This window comes from Pteropus medius, unplaced genomic scaffold (assembly GCF_902729225.1).
Source record: "Pteropus medius unplaced genomic scaffold, Ma_sr-lr_union100, whole genome shotgun sequence".
NCBI classification, from domain to species: Eukaryota; Metazoa; Chordata; class Mammalia; order Chiroptera; family Pteropodidae; genus Pteropus; species Pteropus medius.
This window is the reverse complement of record NW_024349796.1, coordinates 14,730,263-14,746,831: the sequence shown is the minus strand read 5'-3', so window position 1 is coordinate 14,746,831 and position 16,569 is coordinate 14,730,263. Positions and strand designations below refer to the sequence as shown.

Sequence of the window (16,569 nt, the reverse complement as noted above, 5' to 3'; positions counted from 1 at the left end):
GACTCGATTTTCAAGCGGCCAGAGCTACTTGGCGAAGGAGGACTTATCTCTCAAGCCTCAGTTGGAAGGCTCTGAACCTTTCTTAAAGGCGCTCCCTCCTGCCTGCCTCTTCTTTCTTTATCTTGTGTTCCGATCACTCAGCTGACAAGGAACTGTCGCTTTCTACTGCACCTGTGTGTCCCTCTGGCCATCTTGGTCTTCAGGCGCCGAGTCCCTGCAGAGCCGGGAACAGGTGTCATTTGCCTTGGTGTCCCTTTGTGTCCCTATCGCCTGCGACTGAGATGGAACGAACAGGAAAGGAAATAAAAGCGAACCCTCTTTTGAAATCACGAAAGCGGCCCCGTTGATCCCCAAAAGAAAGGCAGGCATGCTTTAAAGATTTAAAATAAACCTGTGACTAGATCCTGTACAAGGAGCTCATTAAAACTTGGGGCTGTTTCTCAGCTTCTGTTTTGTTTACAACCCGAACGAAACTGATACAGTGGTCAAAACAGTGTTAAACAATACTTTCTCAGAAAAAAAAAAAACAATCGCCTAGAACCAAAGGCACTGCATAGTGAAGTCTTTTATTTTGCTGCCGCCCACCCTCCCCAATATGGTCTACCAGATGAAGCTGGGAGCAGGTAGGCAAGAACACGAAATTCCTTATCATCCCCTTCTTCGACCACAGACCCACAAACACCACAAACATGTAACCTGATTCTCTCCAGCCAGACAATTAATTCCTTGTTATTTTCTATTGCTCTCGTCACCTACTAAATGGATCAGTTCATCATTTTTCCCACCCTACCTCCTATAATAAACATCAACCATATATTTTTTTTCATTTTAATCAAAAGATGACATTCTGTACAATGTCATCATCGTCATCACATAACTCACTGTTTTTCAAAGCCTAGTCAGTGGGTATTGGCATCAGAATTACCTAGGGTTTATGAAAACAGGATTTAGGTGGGGTTCCTGGACCCCACCCTAGAGAAAACTGAGTAAGAACATGGAGTGGGAGAGAGCAGAGGTTAGGAAGGTGAATTTGAAATGATCTCCCCAGTTGGTTCATAAACTCACTACATTTGAGAATAAACTGCCTTGATTTAGTAAATTGTTTAGTACCCCCAAATACATAGGCTATACAGAGGTAATGTTGGAAGTAATCCCTGATCCCAAAAAACTTTCAATGGAGTTAGGAAGACAAAGTTTACATGCATTGGAATTATAGAACACTGCTAAACTCTGTGGTATAGAATGGTCTTCAAACTTTAGAACAAGTGCCCCTACTTTTAAAATTTTTAAGTATGGCCCACCTTAGAAAAGCCAACTTAAAAATTACATATGTATTATACATATTTACTAACAGATTATGTACATTAAAAAAAACATAATACTAAAAAGATGAAAGCTTTTGGAAACATAAAATTTTAATGACGCAAACTTTTCAGTGATTTGTGAAAGATTACTAATATTATGCAATATGAGTATGTTTCTTAACTTTTCAAATCGTGGTTCAACAATTCGTGATACAGACATTTTAGAAATGCAAAACAATAAAACTTAAAATACAACAGATGGGCAAAGAGAAGCGTGGGGCATGCGTCCAGCATCCTGGCTTTTAAGGGAGCTGCCTGCGTCCTGGTTTCCGTCCAGCTCGACTCAGGGCACTGGTGGGAATGAGCGAATGCTGGGCCTTGGGAGCTGCTGAGAACACAAAGAGCTGCTCAGTGTGCTGATGCTTCAGAGGGACCACAGTACAGCAGGGACACCAGAGGGAACCAGAGATTAAGAGCTCCCAAGGATAAGAAACCCCGAAGCCATCTAGTCAAGAATCTATGCACACAAGTTAAGAAGACGCATGTACAGAACGGATTTCAGAGCCCTGAGTATCTCCAGCTGGAATGAAAAGTGAAGATCCTGCCATGTATCCAGGCAGTCTAGAAAGACTGGGAGAGGTAGTCTGCTTTTAAAATGCACGGATACCAACATAAAGTCACAAGGAACACACACACACACACACACACACACAAAAACAGGGCAAAATGGCCCAACCAAGGGAATAAAATAAATCTCCATAAGCCAACTCTTAAGAAACAAAGGTGTATTATCTGACAAAATATTCAAAACATCTGACATAAATATGCTCAATGAGTTCAAGAAAATAATGCATGAAAATAAGAATTTTGATGAAGAAGTAGATAATATTTAAAAAAAAGAAACAAAGAGAAATTTTGGAACTAAAGAATTCAAGAACTAAAATGAAAAATGCCACAGAGGGGTTACTGCAGACTTGATAAAGCAGAAGAAACAATCAGCGAACCTGGAGACAGGTTGTTTGAAATGATCTAGTCAGAGAAGCAGAAAGAAATATAATGAAAAAGAGTGAAGAAAGCCTGAAGAACTCACGGGATATCATCAAATGGACCAAAATACACATTATGGGAGTCCCAGAAGAAGAAGAGAAAAAGGACAGAAAGCTTACAGAAAAAAAAAAAATAGCTGGAAGTTCTGAAGTATGGGCAAGGAAATGGACGACCTGATTCAAGAAATCCAAAACAACTTCAACGGGATGGACGCATGTCAAAGGTTAAAGACGGAAATTTAAAAGCAGCAAGAAAAAAGCAACTGGTCACATACAAATGAAACCCCGTAAGCCTACCAGCAGATTTCTCAGCGGAAAACTTGGAGACCAGGAAATCATGCAATACTATATTCAAACTGCCGAAAGAAAAAACAAAAAAAAACAAAAAAACTGCTAACCAAGTCTCTATATCAAGCAAAACTGTCCTTCAAAAATGAAGGAGAGATAAAAACTTTCACAGATAAACAGAAGCTGGGGGAGTTCATTACCCCTAGAACTGCCTCACGAGAAATGCTAAAAGGAGTCATTCGCGTTGAAACAAAAAGATGCTAAATAGCAACAGGAAAGCATATAGAAATATAAAGTTTGTTGGCCAAGGGAAATATATAGGCAAACACAGAATACTATAGTACTGCAGTGATAATGCACAAATCATTTTGATTCTGGTACAGAAGTTAAAAGACATAAGCATTTTAAAAACTATAATAAAAGATGTTCATGATTACACGATATAAAAAGACGTCATTTCTGGCATCAATAATTTAAAGTGTAGGGGAGGGAAAAGCAAAAGTGTAGAATTTTTGTATGAGATTAAAGTTGTTATCAGTTTAAAATAGACAGTAATAAGGTATTTTAGGTTAGCTGCATGGTAACCACAAAGAAAATACCTACAGAAGATACACAAAAGAAAATGAGATAGGAATCTAAGCATGTCACCACACCAAAAAATCAACAAAACACAAAGAGAGCAAGCAAGGGAGGTTAAGAGAAACTACAAAACCCACAGAAAACAACGAACGAAACAGCAATATTTAAATCCTTCCCTATCAACAACTACTTTAAATATAAATGGATTAAACTTCCTAATCAAAATACATAGGGTGGCTGAATGGATAGAAAAAGAAATATCCAACTCTACACTAAGGACACACACACATTGAAAGTGAAAGGGTGGCAAATGGTCCCTGAGACGGAGCGCAGGTGGCCATACTCACAGCAGGCAAAACGGACTCGAAGTCAGAGACCGTCACGAGACACAAAGAGGGACATTATGTAATGATGAAAGGGTCAATTCGCCAGGAAGATAGAACAATTATAATAAATATTTATAGACCCAACATCAGAGCACTTAAACATATGAAGCAAGCATTTTTCAAACTGAAGGAAGAAACAGACAGCAACACTGTAACAGACATCATCACACCGTTTTCAGTAAGGGGCAGAACATCCGGACAGAAGATCAAGGGAAAAACAGGCGACTCGAACAATACTACAAACTAAATGGGCCTAAGAGAAATACCCAGAACATTTCACTCGACGGCAGCAGAATCCACGCTCCGCTCAAACACGCATGGCACATTCTCCAGTATAGATCTCATTAGGTCACAAAACAAGTCTTAACACATTTAATTATACCGAAACCATACCAAGTAACTTAGCCAAACTGAGGATATAAAACTAGAGATCAATAACAGAAAGAAAATTAGAAAATTCACAAACATGCGGAAATTAAACGACATACTCTTCAACAACCAGTGGTCAAGGAAGAAATCAAAAGGGAAATTAGAAACTTCTTGAGACAAATGAAAACGTAATATATAAAAACTTAGGGGATGTAACAAAATCACCACTAAGAGTGAAGTACGTTGAAAGAGAGAGATCTCAAATAACCTAACTATACACCTCAAGGAACCAGACAAGGAGGAAAATCCTCAGCTCAAAGCTAGCAGAAGGAAGCAAATTGTAATAAAGATTATAGCAAGAATAAATGAGATAGAGAATTGAAAACCAATAAGAAAGTCAACAACGTTAAGAATTGGTTTTTTGCAAAGATCGACAAATAACGAATCTTTAGTTAGACATTAAAAAAGAGAGAGAAGACTCAAAAAAATAAAATAAAATCAGAAATTAAAGAGGAGACATTGCAACTGATGCCACAGAAATAAAAAGGCTCATAAGACAATACTCCGAATAACTGTATGCCAACAAATCGGAAAACCTAAGAGAAATTCCTACAAACATACAATCTACTAAGATTCAACCATGAAGAAACAGAAAATCTGAAAAGACCTATAACTAGTTCCAAGAAGATTGAATCGATAACCAAAAACCTTCCAACCAAGAAAAGCTCAGTACCAGATGGCTTTACTGGTGAATTCCACAAATGTTTAAAGAATTTACACCAATCCTTCTCAAACTCTTCCGAAAACTGAAGAGTACACTTCCTAACTTGTTAGATGATGCCAAATGCTTTACTCTGATACTAAAGCTAGAAAAAGAAACTACAGGCCAATATCCTGATGAATACAGACATAAAAATCTAAACAAAATACTAGCAAACCAAATTTAACAGCATATTAGAGAATCATAAACCATGACCAAGTGGAATTTATCCCTGGGATACGAAAAAGGTTTAACAAACGATAGTCACTGTGACACACCACATTAACAGAACGAAGGATGAAAATTACGTGATCGTCTCTACTGATGCAGAAGAGGCATGTGACCGAAAGGTTCAACATGCTTTCATGATAAAAATTCTCAACTCTCTAGAAATAGAAGAATTATGTGAACATACCAAAGGCCGTATATGAAAAGCCCACAGCTAACATACCAGTGGTGAGAAATGGAAAGCTTTTCCTCTGAGATCACAAATAAGGCAAGGATTCGCACTCGTGCCGCTTATACTCAATATAGTAATAAAAATCCTAGCCAGAGCAATCAGGCAAGAAAAAGAAGACACCCAAATTGAAAAAGGTATCTCTTCACAGATGACATGATGTCATATGTAGGAAACACTACGGATCACACACACACACACACTGTTAGAACTATAAACGAATGCAGTTAAGTCGCTGGATACGAAATCAACGAACAAAAATAACTTGTTTTTCTATACCATTAACAATAATATAAAAAAAATTTAAAAACAATCTCATTTTCAATAGCATCAAAAACAAATACTTAGAAATAAGCTTAACCAAAGAGGAGAAAGACTTATACACTCAGAACTACGAAACGTTGTCAAGAGAAATTAAAGAACATATGAATTAATGGGAAGGCCCCTGCGTTCGTGGATTGGGAGATTTAATAGTGATAAAATGGCTGTACTACCCAAAGAGATCTATAGGTTCACTACAATCCCTATGAAAACCCCAACAGCATTTTTTACAGAAACGACGACAAAAAAACAACCCTAACACGCATATAGATAATTCAGGAATCACAAGGACCCTGAACTGTCTAAATTATCTTGAGAAAAGAACCAAAAAGCTGGAGGCCTCACAATTTCTGGCTTCAAAAAATATTATAAGCTATAGTAATCGAAACAGTATGGTAATGACATAAAGACATGCAGACCAACTGAACAGAACTGACAGCCCGGAAATAAACCTACGCGTGCATAGGTGCTCAAATGATCTTTAACAAGAGTGCCAACAAGACACGAGGGGGAAAGGATGGTTTTTTCAACAAATGGTGTGGAAAAACTGGATATCCAAAAACTGGACCTTTCTCTTTTATTACACACAAAAATCAACAGAAAATAAATTAAAAACTTAAATGTAATACCTGAAAAATATAAAACCGGAAAACAACGGGAAAAACTTTATTATGTTGTTCTTGGAAATGATTTCACGGACGTGACACCAGAAGCACGGGCAAAAAAAGGCAAAAATAGGTGGAACCACATCAAACTAAAAAGTCTCTGCACAGCACGGGAAATAATCAATAGAGTGGAAAGGCAAGCTGCGTAAAGGAAGAAAATATTTGCAAATCATCCATCTGAAAAAGGGGTCGATATCTAAAACATTATAAGGAATTTCTCCGACTCAATAGCAGAAAACAAATAACCTGGTTTTTTTAGATGGACAAAGGACTTGAATAGATGTTTCTCTAAAGAAGGTGTATACATGGCTAACAGACCTATGAAAAGATGCTCGACATCACTAATTATCAGGGAAATGCAAATCAGAACCACAATGAGATAATCACTTCACACCCATTAGGATGGCCATTGTCAAAAACAAAACAAAACAAAACAAAACAGACAATAACAAATGGTGGTGAGGATGTGGAGAAATTAGAACCCTTGTGCACTGTGAGGGACAGCGAAATGGTGCGGCCACTTTGGAAAACAGTAGGGAGCTCTTCAGACCGTTAAAGATCGATGCAGCAAGCCCACTTCTAGGTATTTATTCAAAAGAACAGAAACCAAGATCTGGAAGAGGTATTTGCATCCCCGTGTTCACGGCGGGCAGTATTCCCAATCACCAGGATAAGACAGAAAACAACACAAATGTCCATCGGCAGATGAATGGGTAAAGAAAATGTGCTAGACACAGCCAGGGGAATATTTTTCCGCCATAAAAAGGAAAGAAAGTCCGTTATAGGCTACAACGTGGATGAATCTTGAGGGCATTAAGCTAGTGGAACTAAGCCAGTCACAGAATGATTAATATTGCATGATTCCTCTTTTAAGAGGTATCTAAGGTCATCGAACTTATAGAAGCAGAACGTAGCATTGTGGCGGACAAGGGCTGGGGAGGAAGGAAAATGGAGTATGGAGCTGCAGTCGTGCACGATGAAAAAGTTCTAGAGATTTGCTGGACAACACCATGACTGTCGTCCACAACGCCACACTGTGCTATGCGCTCAGGGATCTTTTAAGAACTCAGATCACACGTCGCGTGGTTTTTGTTTTTGTTTTTGTTTTTTTAGCACAACAAAAAAACAGATTCGACAGAGGGCGTAACAGTGATTTAAACGCAGCCAAAGAGATTTAACCAACTGAAACACAGACCTAAACATCTTACACACAGCGACTGGACTGTAGATCTTACTATAGATTGCAGTGCAGAGAATCAATAAAATAAGAGAAGTGAATGAGAGTTTAAGACTAAATCTGCAGGACAGAATGAGAAATTTTAACACATCTAATCAGAGCACCAGAAACACTAGCGAGAACAGAGGTAAGGCAACATTGAAGAGATGATGGTCGCCGCATTGCCAAAATTAACAAAAGATACAAATCAACGGAGTTTAGATCTAAACAAATCACACAGCTCGTAGGACAGAGAGGCCCGAACCCATGGGAAAAATGAATGGGAAGACACACGGAATAGTTCAGATCTAACATAATGAGACTCCCAAAACAAAATCCTAAAGAGACCAAAAGCCAGGCACTAATATATGTTGATGACAAACGAAGAAATTCAAAAGGGGAATGTTATAGCATGACCTCTTGTGTTTTACTCCTAGTCAGCGTACTGGACACTGGCAAGTACAGCATGAAAGCAGCAAAGTAAACCAGCGATTAGAATGCAGCATGGTAAGTACTGTGACACATGAGGTGCGCACAGGGCCAGAGCAAACCCAAGGACAGTGGTGACTGACAATGATTCCCAGAAGACAAACTACCAGTGTCCATCCTAGTCACGTCTAGTACTTGTTGCAGTCACCACCGTGAGCTTCAGATCAATGAAAAGAATCACCGTCAAGCGTTTTGCTATTAAAAGTTTACAAATAACTTTAACCAAAGTCTGTGTTAAAACTTCCCCAAAAGGAATCAATTTTCTTCATACTTATCAAAATTTCACCACCAAAAAGCTAGTCTGGATACTTCCGACCCCTAAAAAATAGCATTCGTAGAGTTTTCCAAAACATGAAAAACATTTTTTTTTCCTCGCTTCGCCTGAAAGCACATGAGAGTAATGGCAATATATTATTCCACGCTGGAACTATCCAAGTATGATCTAACGGAAGAAAAGCAAAGCAATACTTCAACTAGCCATTCTTTTTCTGGACTTACTCTTTACAAACTAAAATCAAACCCATTTGCATACATTAACTCTATCATCTGCAACATGGCTCCTCGACTTCACTATGAAGTGTTTCTTGCCTTTGGAGTGAGTCCTTGGTTGTTCAATTGTATTTAGCCATTTGAAGCCTGTTAATGCACACACAAATCCTTCACCGAAGAAAATCCTTCTGAAAAAATACACACAGAATGGTCTCCAAAAAATCGTTTCTTTCTCACTCTACTATAAAGTGGGATATAGAAGATCAATGTTGCAATATTCCTTTTGAATTTTTAAATTTATCCTCAATATATATATTAGGGACGTGGGGAAGGGTAGATATGACATACTCCCAAGGACACATACTCCCAAATACGTTCTTCTATGACTAAACACATTTTTATATAAACTGCAAGTGATGTCAATACAATACCAAGATGGTTTTTTAAATTACCGTATTTATTTTCATTTCGAGTGGTAAAAAATGCTTTTAGTTATGTCCTTAATATTCCAAAAGACTGAGAAGCCTTTTGTAGTCATATAAATGTAAATTTTCACAACCATTTTTCAAAATACATCACAGGTGGCAGAATGTACATTTCGATTGCCACACTGGCATTAATCTATTAAGTAACAAGTCAGTTTGTTACTTTACTTCATTGATGAGAGGTAAGTAAGAAAGGATGATATTTACTACCCACCAGAGAATAAAGAGAGACAGCAATCCATGATCTAAATAGCCATCACTGATGGTCTCTGTGATAAACTCCTATAGCGCCTTTAAATCAATTTAGCCCTAGTTACACAATGTTTGCGACTGCATTGTTTGGGATTCTATTTACCTTTTCTGTAAGACAGGCCTTGTCTTACATAGTATTCTGTATCCCAGTTCAAAACCAGAGCTAAGTATATACTTTTACTGATAAACGAACAGCTGTAGTAATATTTTCCATGGCAATTAGGAGAAAATTGGGATGTGGGGAAAGTAAGTTTATACGACACAATGACAACAAAGGACAAGACCATAAAAGTGACTTTGAAATAACATGTTCAGAAAGAGAGTAAATGCATTTATACAGCATAATCATTTACAGAAGTACAGCAAAATTCATCACACAATTATTGCTTAGCTTAAAAATGCTTTTTCTGGTCTGACATATGATGCTACATTTTGTTCTACTCCTCGATGCATATTCCGTAATGCTATCTCATGTCTGAATAAAGTACCTTGTCATGCAAGTATGAAAAGAGCTAAACACGCTACTCAAAACCCAAGAGAAAATAAAAACAATGTATTTTCCCACCCTTCTGAGGTTAATTAACACACCCAGTGTCTTGCTAATAAAAATAAGTCTTACTTTTCATTCAAACTGAAATGACACTCTGAATGACGAGCCTTTTTAGTTTTTATAAGAAAAATTCTGCACCGTCAACTTTAACCAAAATTTTCATTTTTCTCCTTGACCTTCCTCGATCTCTCAACCAAAATTACGCATCAACTGTATTTTTTTTAAAACAACGGTAACGATGCAAATTAAGTTATAAATCATGATATCGGCACACTTACACTATATCTTTACCATTTGAAAACGTACCCTGGAATATCTTCCTGGGTCTTCTAACAGCCTCTTCCTAGAATTTTTTTCTCCGTTCACATGATCACATCAAGCCTCTGTGCTGCCCCACGCTCCAAGACCAAATCAGCCCAAATCAGCCGTTCACGCCTCCCTCCCTCACTTCAGAGGTGACTTTGCGTCTCTTCTCTGTCCTACCTTTTTGTCTACGAACGAACGCCAAAGGACTTCATTGTGTTTTGCTAACCCTGCGAAGGCATCGTACAGCAAGAGCTGGAGAGTCCATGAGTTAACTAGAGAAACAGAGATGTGGACAGCAGAGCGAAACTTGCCATCCCTCCAGCTCCTTAAAGAACTCAGAAAATCAGCCAAGGCCCTGTTTACAGGTCACGAGAGTTTCCTTGTTGTTGTTGTTAAATCTTTCCCACAAAAGAACTGACAGAGACACAGGCACAGATATACTTTTCTGGAGGTGGAAATACAACTGATCTTGTTCCTTTGGTTTTTAAGAATTTTAAACACCAGGGACATCTGCATGTAGATAAAAACTCCTGAGGGCAAGTCGATCAAAAACGCAGACGACCCTTCCTTCAAAGAAATGCACCTTGTGACAGCCCAAGGAGGAGGAGAAATATTTAAAGTAAAACCTGCCCTGATTTATTACCACCGACTTGAAGAAGAGAAGACAAGCCTTTGGCTTGCTATGGCTTTTCAACATTTCGCTGCAACCCCAGAGCCACAGAGGCTGTGGGTGAAATTCTTCTCATCACTACTGAAGAGTGAGTGTCACAGCACTGCAAACTCGTATGCACGCACACGCACATGCACGCGCGCGCACACGCACACACACACACACACACACACCCATCTCTACTACCATCCCCGGTCCCCCCATGCCTGACCTTCTCCCCTCGTTGCCCACGACCCCAAATGTGGACACGATGCTGCAAAGAGCGAAGTCATGGGGCCCCGCCGGGCGGGGGCTGGGTCGGTCCACAGGATGGAACGAGCCGGCGAAGCCAGGGCGGCGGGCTCGCCCGCGGTCCCAGAGCCTCGGCGCGGCGCCCGAAGCCCGGGGAGCAGTCGGGCGACCGGGATGCGGGGCGCCCACTCCGCCCCGCGTCTCCCCATCCCCGCGGGAGCCCCCTCTGCGCGGAGGGCGCCGCGCGCAGCCCCCGCCGTGGCCCGCACGGGGCCCGGGTGCGCACGGGAGCGGGGCGGAGGGCGCGGCGGGGTCGCGGGGCTCCCGGGGCGCCGCCGGCTACTCACGTCCTCCGCGTCGCGCTCGTTCACCGTGGGCAATGGCGTCCGCGCCGACATCTTGTGCGGGCGGCGGCGCCGGGGTCCGGGCGGCGGGGCCGGGGCGCGGGCTCCGGGCGCGAGACGGGGCGCAGGCGCGGGCCGCGGCCGGGGCGACGAGCGGCCGGGCGCGGGGGGGACGAGGCCGCGGAGGGCGGGGAGGGGACCGCTGCCCGCGGCGGCGCCGGGGACGCGGGCGGGGAAAGGGCGGCTGCGGCGCCGCGGGGCGGGCGGGCGGCGTCCGGGCCCCGCTAGGCGCCCGGGGCCATGGCCGGAGGCGGACTCGCGCCTCCGAGCGCGGCCGGGGCCGCGGGCCTGACGGCGCCCCCCCCACGCCCCGCCCCGGCCCCTGACAGCCCCGCGCCTGCCCCGCACGGCGCCCTCCCAAGCCCCGCCCCTGACAGCCCCAAGCCCTGCCCTTGCACGGTAATCCCCCTTAAGCCCCTGCCCTGACAGCCCCTTGCCCTTGCTAAGCCCAGACGAGGCTCCCCCTTAAGTTCTGCCCTGACAGCTCCCTAAGCTCCTGCCCCTGCACGGCACTCCCCCCCATCGCCCCCCCCCGGACAGCCTCCAGGGCTCTGCCCCTGCATGGCACTCCTCCTGCCCTGCCTCCTGACAGTCCCCCGTGCCCCTGCCCTCCTGGATAGCCCCCCCCACGCCCCTGCCTCCTGCAATGGCACCCCCCATGCCCTCCGCCCTCTGACAGCCCCTAAGCTCCCACCTCCCTGCACGGTCTCTGCCCCTGGCCCCACGAGTGCCCCCACGCCCCTCCCGGACATTCCCCTCTTGCCCTGCCCCCAGCCAGACGTGTCTCCCCACGCCTCTGCTCCTGGACGGCTCCCTCATCACTGCCCCTGCTCCCTTGCACGAAAGAGCCCCTCAGACACGCTCTGCCCTGACGGTTCCCCACGCCCTGCCCTCCCGCACGGCTCCCCCACGCTCCTGCCCCAGATACCCCCCCATCGTCTCTGCACGAGTTCCTCCTTCCGGGTGTGCCCGTCCTGGCGCACAGCGGCGCGCCCACTCCTGCTCCCCGCACAGCGCAGTTATGCCCCTTCCGGTGAGAAGCCACTGGCCTCCCCCCACTGCTCAATAATAACGGCGCCCCTCCGCGGGTGCTCCCCCAGTGTTCGGCACAGCGCCCCCCCCCCGCTCCCGGCCAGCCCGGCGCGCTCAGGCCCGCGGCGCAGCCGGAGCGGCGCGGGCGCGGTGCCCACAGGCACTGGGCATTGGGCGCCGGGTGGGCGGGCGCCAGCGGCGGGGCCGCTCCATCATCCCCTCATCGGGGATGCGGGGACCCCTCCACCCGCGCGGAGCTCGGTCTGCCAAGAGCCCCGCCCCCCTCCCTTTGCTCGGTGTTCGGGTTTTGCCAGGTGGAGGTGGCTGGGAGCTGATGCAGCGGAGCGGCCCTTTTTTTGTCCGTTTGGTTGGGGAACAATCGGGTGCGTTCCGACACCGGATCCTGCACCGCGGACCTGCCACCTCGGGATCTGCCCCATTCTAAAACTCCGCTCCTTCGCCCCCGTCGCCGAGCTTTCTCAATTCCCGCCCTCCCCGGGGCCCTGTCTCGGTCCGCTTCTGAAGGGAGCCGTTGAGGTCAGGGTCACCCTAACAGTTGGTCGAAGGGCACAAAGCCCCTAGAAGCGCCGGCAGGGGCTCAGGCCGGGCAGCTTGGCCAGGTGGCCGGGACTGCGCAGCCTCTGGCGCCAGTGGAAGAGGTCACCTCGTGCCCCCACAGCATCCCAAGAGTGGATGATACCCGGGAGGCACAACGTTTACCCTGGCTGATCGTCACTTCCTGGGACACAAGGAAGTGTCCCTTAGGCGAGCTTGTTTAGGGAGGCGGGACAGCAGTCTCTGATTTTGGCCCTGTCCTACCTCTTGCAGGTCACCCACCAACCTGCCACCTCTCACGTCCTGCAGACATCCCTACATAAGGGGCTCATCAGCTCCTTGTAAAGCAATGCTGTTTCTTTGTCTTATTTGACAGCTCACATTTTGCACACTAGCCGCTAGAACAAAATCCTCACCATCTCACTATTCTTGTTTCCAAGGTTTCTTTTTCGCTTCCTTTCATGGCTGCGCAGGAACATAGAAGCAGTAGACAGAGGAGGGGAGACCCTATATTGGAGCCACTTCTTTAAGCCTCCAATGGGAATCGCAAGACAGTGGGCAATTCCTCTTGTCTCCTGAAGTTGACCCATTTGAAAAAAGAAGCCCTGTACCAGATGGTTTTCATCCTGACTCATTAAAGGTGGTTTCTGAAAAGTTAACATTTGACCCTTACAATATGTTCCAAAAGACCTAAAAATAGCAAAAACAGAGATCCTCTGGAAAAAAGATCCTCACTTAGCATATCTTCGTTTCTAGACGTCATCTATGTATTCGTATCGTTAGCACTTTATCTTGTAAACGCTTCCCGGTTTCACAAAGCGAATAAAAATCACGAGATCCCTTTGGTGTTGACAAACAGAATTCAGGCTTTGGAACTGCAAGGCTGCATCCTGAATTATGGTGTGCAGCCAGGAGTGCCAAGCTTTTAGAGTCTCTCTGCGGACATCCTGAATCACCAAGATGGACTGAAGTCACCAGGACTGAAGTCACGCTTGTACTTTTCTGATCAGTAAGAGCCACTGCTGCCTACAGGGGCTGCTAACCGGTGTCAGTGGCACCGTTGATTGCTAACAGCCACTCCAGAGTACCTTGTGTTAGTTACATCAGTATTTGTTCGTGTTAGAGGGGATGGGGGGCGGGGGGGGGGAGAAGTACCTGTGAACAGGTGTTCGACCCCTGGGAACACAAATCATTTGCTTCTCATCGCCCACTCGCATGTTTTCCGATGTCTTTACCCTCATGTTGACCCAGATGCATATATTTATTCCTTTTTACAAAGTCTACTCGATCGACGTATTCAAGTTCACAGACACGCCGCGTTAATAACAGTGCACAGAAGAAGGTAACTGTGATGTGTGGTGTTGTTCGCACTGGCACTGGGACAAAACCCACAGGTTCGCCCCGTAAGGTTTATGATACCTGCAAGGTGCACTGGCTAATTCGACAATGAGCTCAAAGGCAGGCCCAGGATTGGGGTGCAGTGGCTTCCAAGACTTCAAAGTGTAGCGTAGAAGTCAAGGGCAAATCCCTTAGCTATATTTGCTATGTTGTGTAAACATATTGAAACCTAACCAAAAATTTCATAATAATAGGATTTTTTTTAAATTTTGCTACATTTATTGGGGTGACATTGGATCATAAAATTATACAGATTTCAAGCGTACAATTCTATACTACATCATCTATATATTGCATTGTGTGTTCGCCATCCACAGTCAGATTTCCTTCCATCACCATATATTTGACTCCCTGTACGTTTTTCTACCTCCCCCCACTCCCCTTGAGATATTTACTTTTAAAATCAACCCATAAAGAAAGGTTTATAACAGTGGAGCTACACTCAAAGGGAGTCTTTTGGGGGTGGGCAACTCGAATCCACAATTCTGGTTAACAAAATAGACTAGAACCAACTCTATCCAAAAACAATGGCATTCAAATAATTCACACCTACTATTTCAGGCTTGTTATATAATGCAAATTCACTTTGCAAAGCTTGGGGAAAGTCACTGTGTTGTTCAGAAGGCGAGTTCTCCCCGCTCCCCCTTTATAATGGCAGGGTGCAGATCTGTGCTACAATCAAAACCGCTTAGCCACAGGCCTTAACAGAATGCTGAGGAGCAAAATTTTCTCTTGTCACTCTATGTAGCTTCCTGCGCATATGACTATGAAGAAATGACAAAAGGAATGTTTTAAGGCTTTGAGTAATTTTCTTTAAGATTATTAACCAAATGTGGCATGTTTAATTTAGAGGTTTCTAACCCAAGGTGTTAGGGTAATAAAGGTTTTGGGGGGGGGTGGGATGAAGTCCTGAGAAAACAAAAGAAAGATAAAAATCTACAGGTGCTAAACGCACACTGAAATGTGGAGCAAGAGTCTTGCCTACCAGCAGCCTATGGAGCAGAATTCTCTAGAACTGCACTGCCTTGTAAGAGTAGGTATGAGCTACATGTGGCCACTGAGCTCTTACCATGTCACTAGTGTGACTGAGGAACTGAATTTTTTATTAGATTTCGTTTTAAATAATTTATAAACTGATATTTTATTCAGTTACTGGAAGTTTTTAAATTACATTGAAAAAAACTTGGGGACATGAATCTACTTTCTCAACTATAAATATCTGAAATCTAAAAGCAGATCAAGTATTTCCGATGAAAATTGATCATATGAATTGAGATGTCCTGTAAGTATAAAATGCACACCAGAAATTTAAAGACTTAATAGGAAAAAGGACTGTAAGATATCTCTTTAATAAATACTATACTGATTGTATATTGAAATGTAAATATTTTGACATGTTGGGTTGAATAAAATATATTATGAAAACTAATTTCAACGGTTTCTTTTTACTTTTCAAATGTGGATGCTGACAGATATAAGTAAAATAACATATGTAACTTAAATGCTATCGCTATTAGACACTTCTAGACACTTCTAGACACTTCTCTAGAAGGGAAAAATTGAGAATAAAGAGGTTTAGTTGCTGAAGAATCGAAGACCTTGATTAGAAGCTATTACTACTTTGTTTTTTAACTCAACAAACATTTATTAAGTACCGCTCCACCATATGTCAAGCACTGTACTTACTATTCAAAGGGAATATCCTTCACCTAACAATTACCAGCGGTTAGCATCATGACATTCTCTTCACAGAGCTAAATGAAGAACATGGTGAATTCATACAAATGAGCGTTAACAGATTGTACTCGTTCGTAAACAAAGAATTTCTCCAATGTGACATTCAGTAGAGTTTATAATAAACGCATAAAACTGTACACTTCTGATATCATGTGCTTAAAGTGTATCAAATATCTGATAGACGTGGCTGGTCGGTAACTATCTATTTATCCAGGGCATACTTTGTTTCCGCAGGACACCAGGATCTACAATCTTTCCTTTAATCTGCACAAGGAGACACCAGGATGGGCAGTTCTGTAAGGTAACAAAAAAGCTGTCCCGGCTAAAGAGAAATGTGGTTAATGGCCATCGGGAAAAGAACAATCAGTTCTTTTCATAAAATAAACTGGGTTCTGGTTGCTCATCTATGAATCACTGAAATGGAAAAGGGATTCAAGAAAGAAGATATATTTTATCTTAAAAACGGTGTGAGGCTGCTGCCTTTCCTGTTGTAGGTATGGTCATTCGAGGACCTAAAAGTCCTGTGACGACACACTACACTCGTCCTCACAGCTGTCAGTGTCAGCCCAAGCGTCCCGCG

General features: G+C 43.7%; 1 protein-coding gene across 5 annotated transcripts in view; it reads right to left on the bottom strand.

Annotated features, from left to right (window-relative positions):
- MARK1 (microtubule affinity regulating kinase 1) overlaps positions 1–11,338 on the bottom strand; it is a 78,217-nt gene extending 66,879 nt beyond the window's left edge. For all 5 annotated transcript variants that reach the window (XM_039883418.1, XM_039883419.1, XM_039883421.1 and 2 more), the window contains exon 1: positions 11,211–11,338. In XM_039883418.1, coding sequence (XP_039739352.1) covers positions 11,211–11,261 — 51 coding nt within the window. In that variant the 5' untranslated portion in view covers positions 11,262–11,338. The remainder of the gene's footprint in view (positions 1–11,210) is intronic.
- Positions 11,339–16,569: the final 5,231 nt, after the last annotated feature.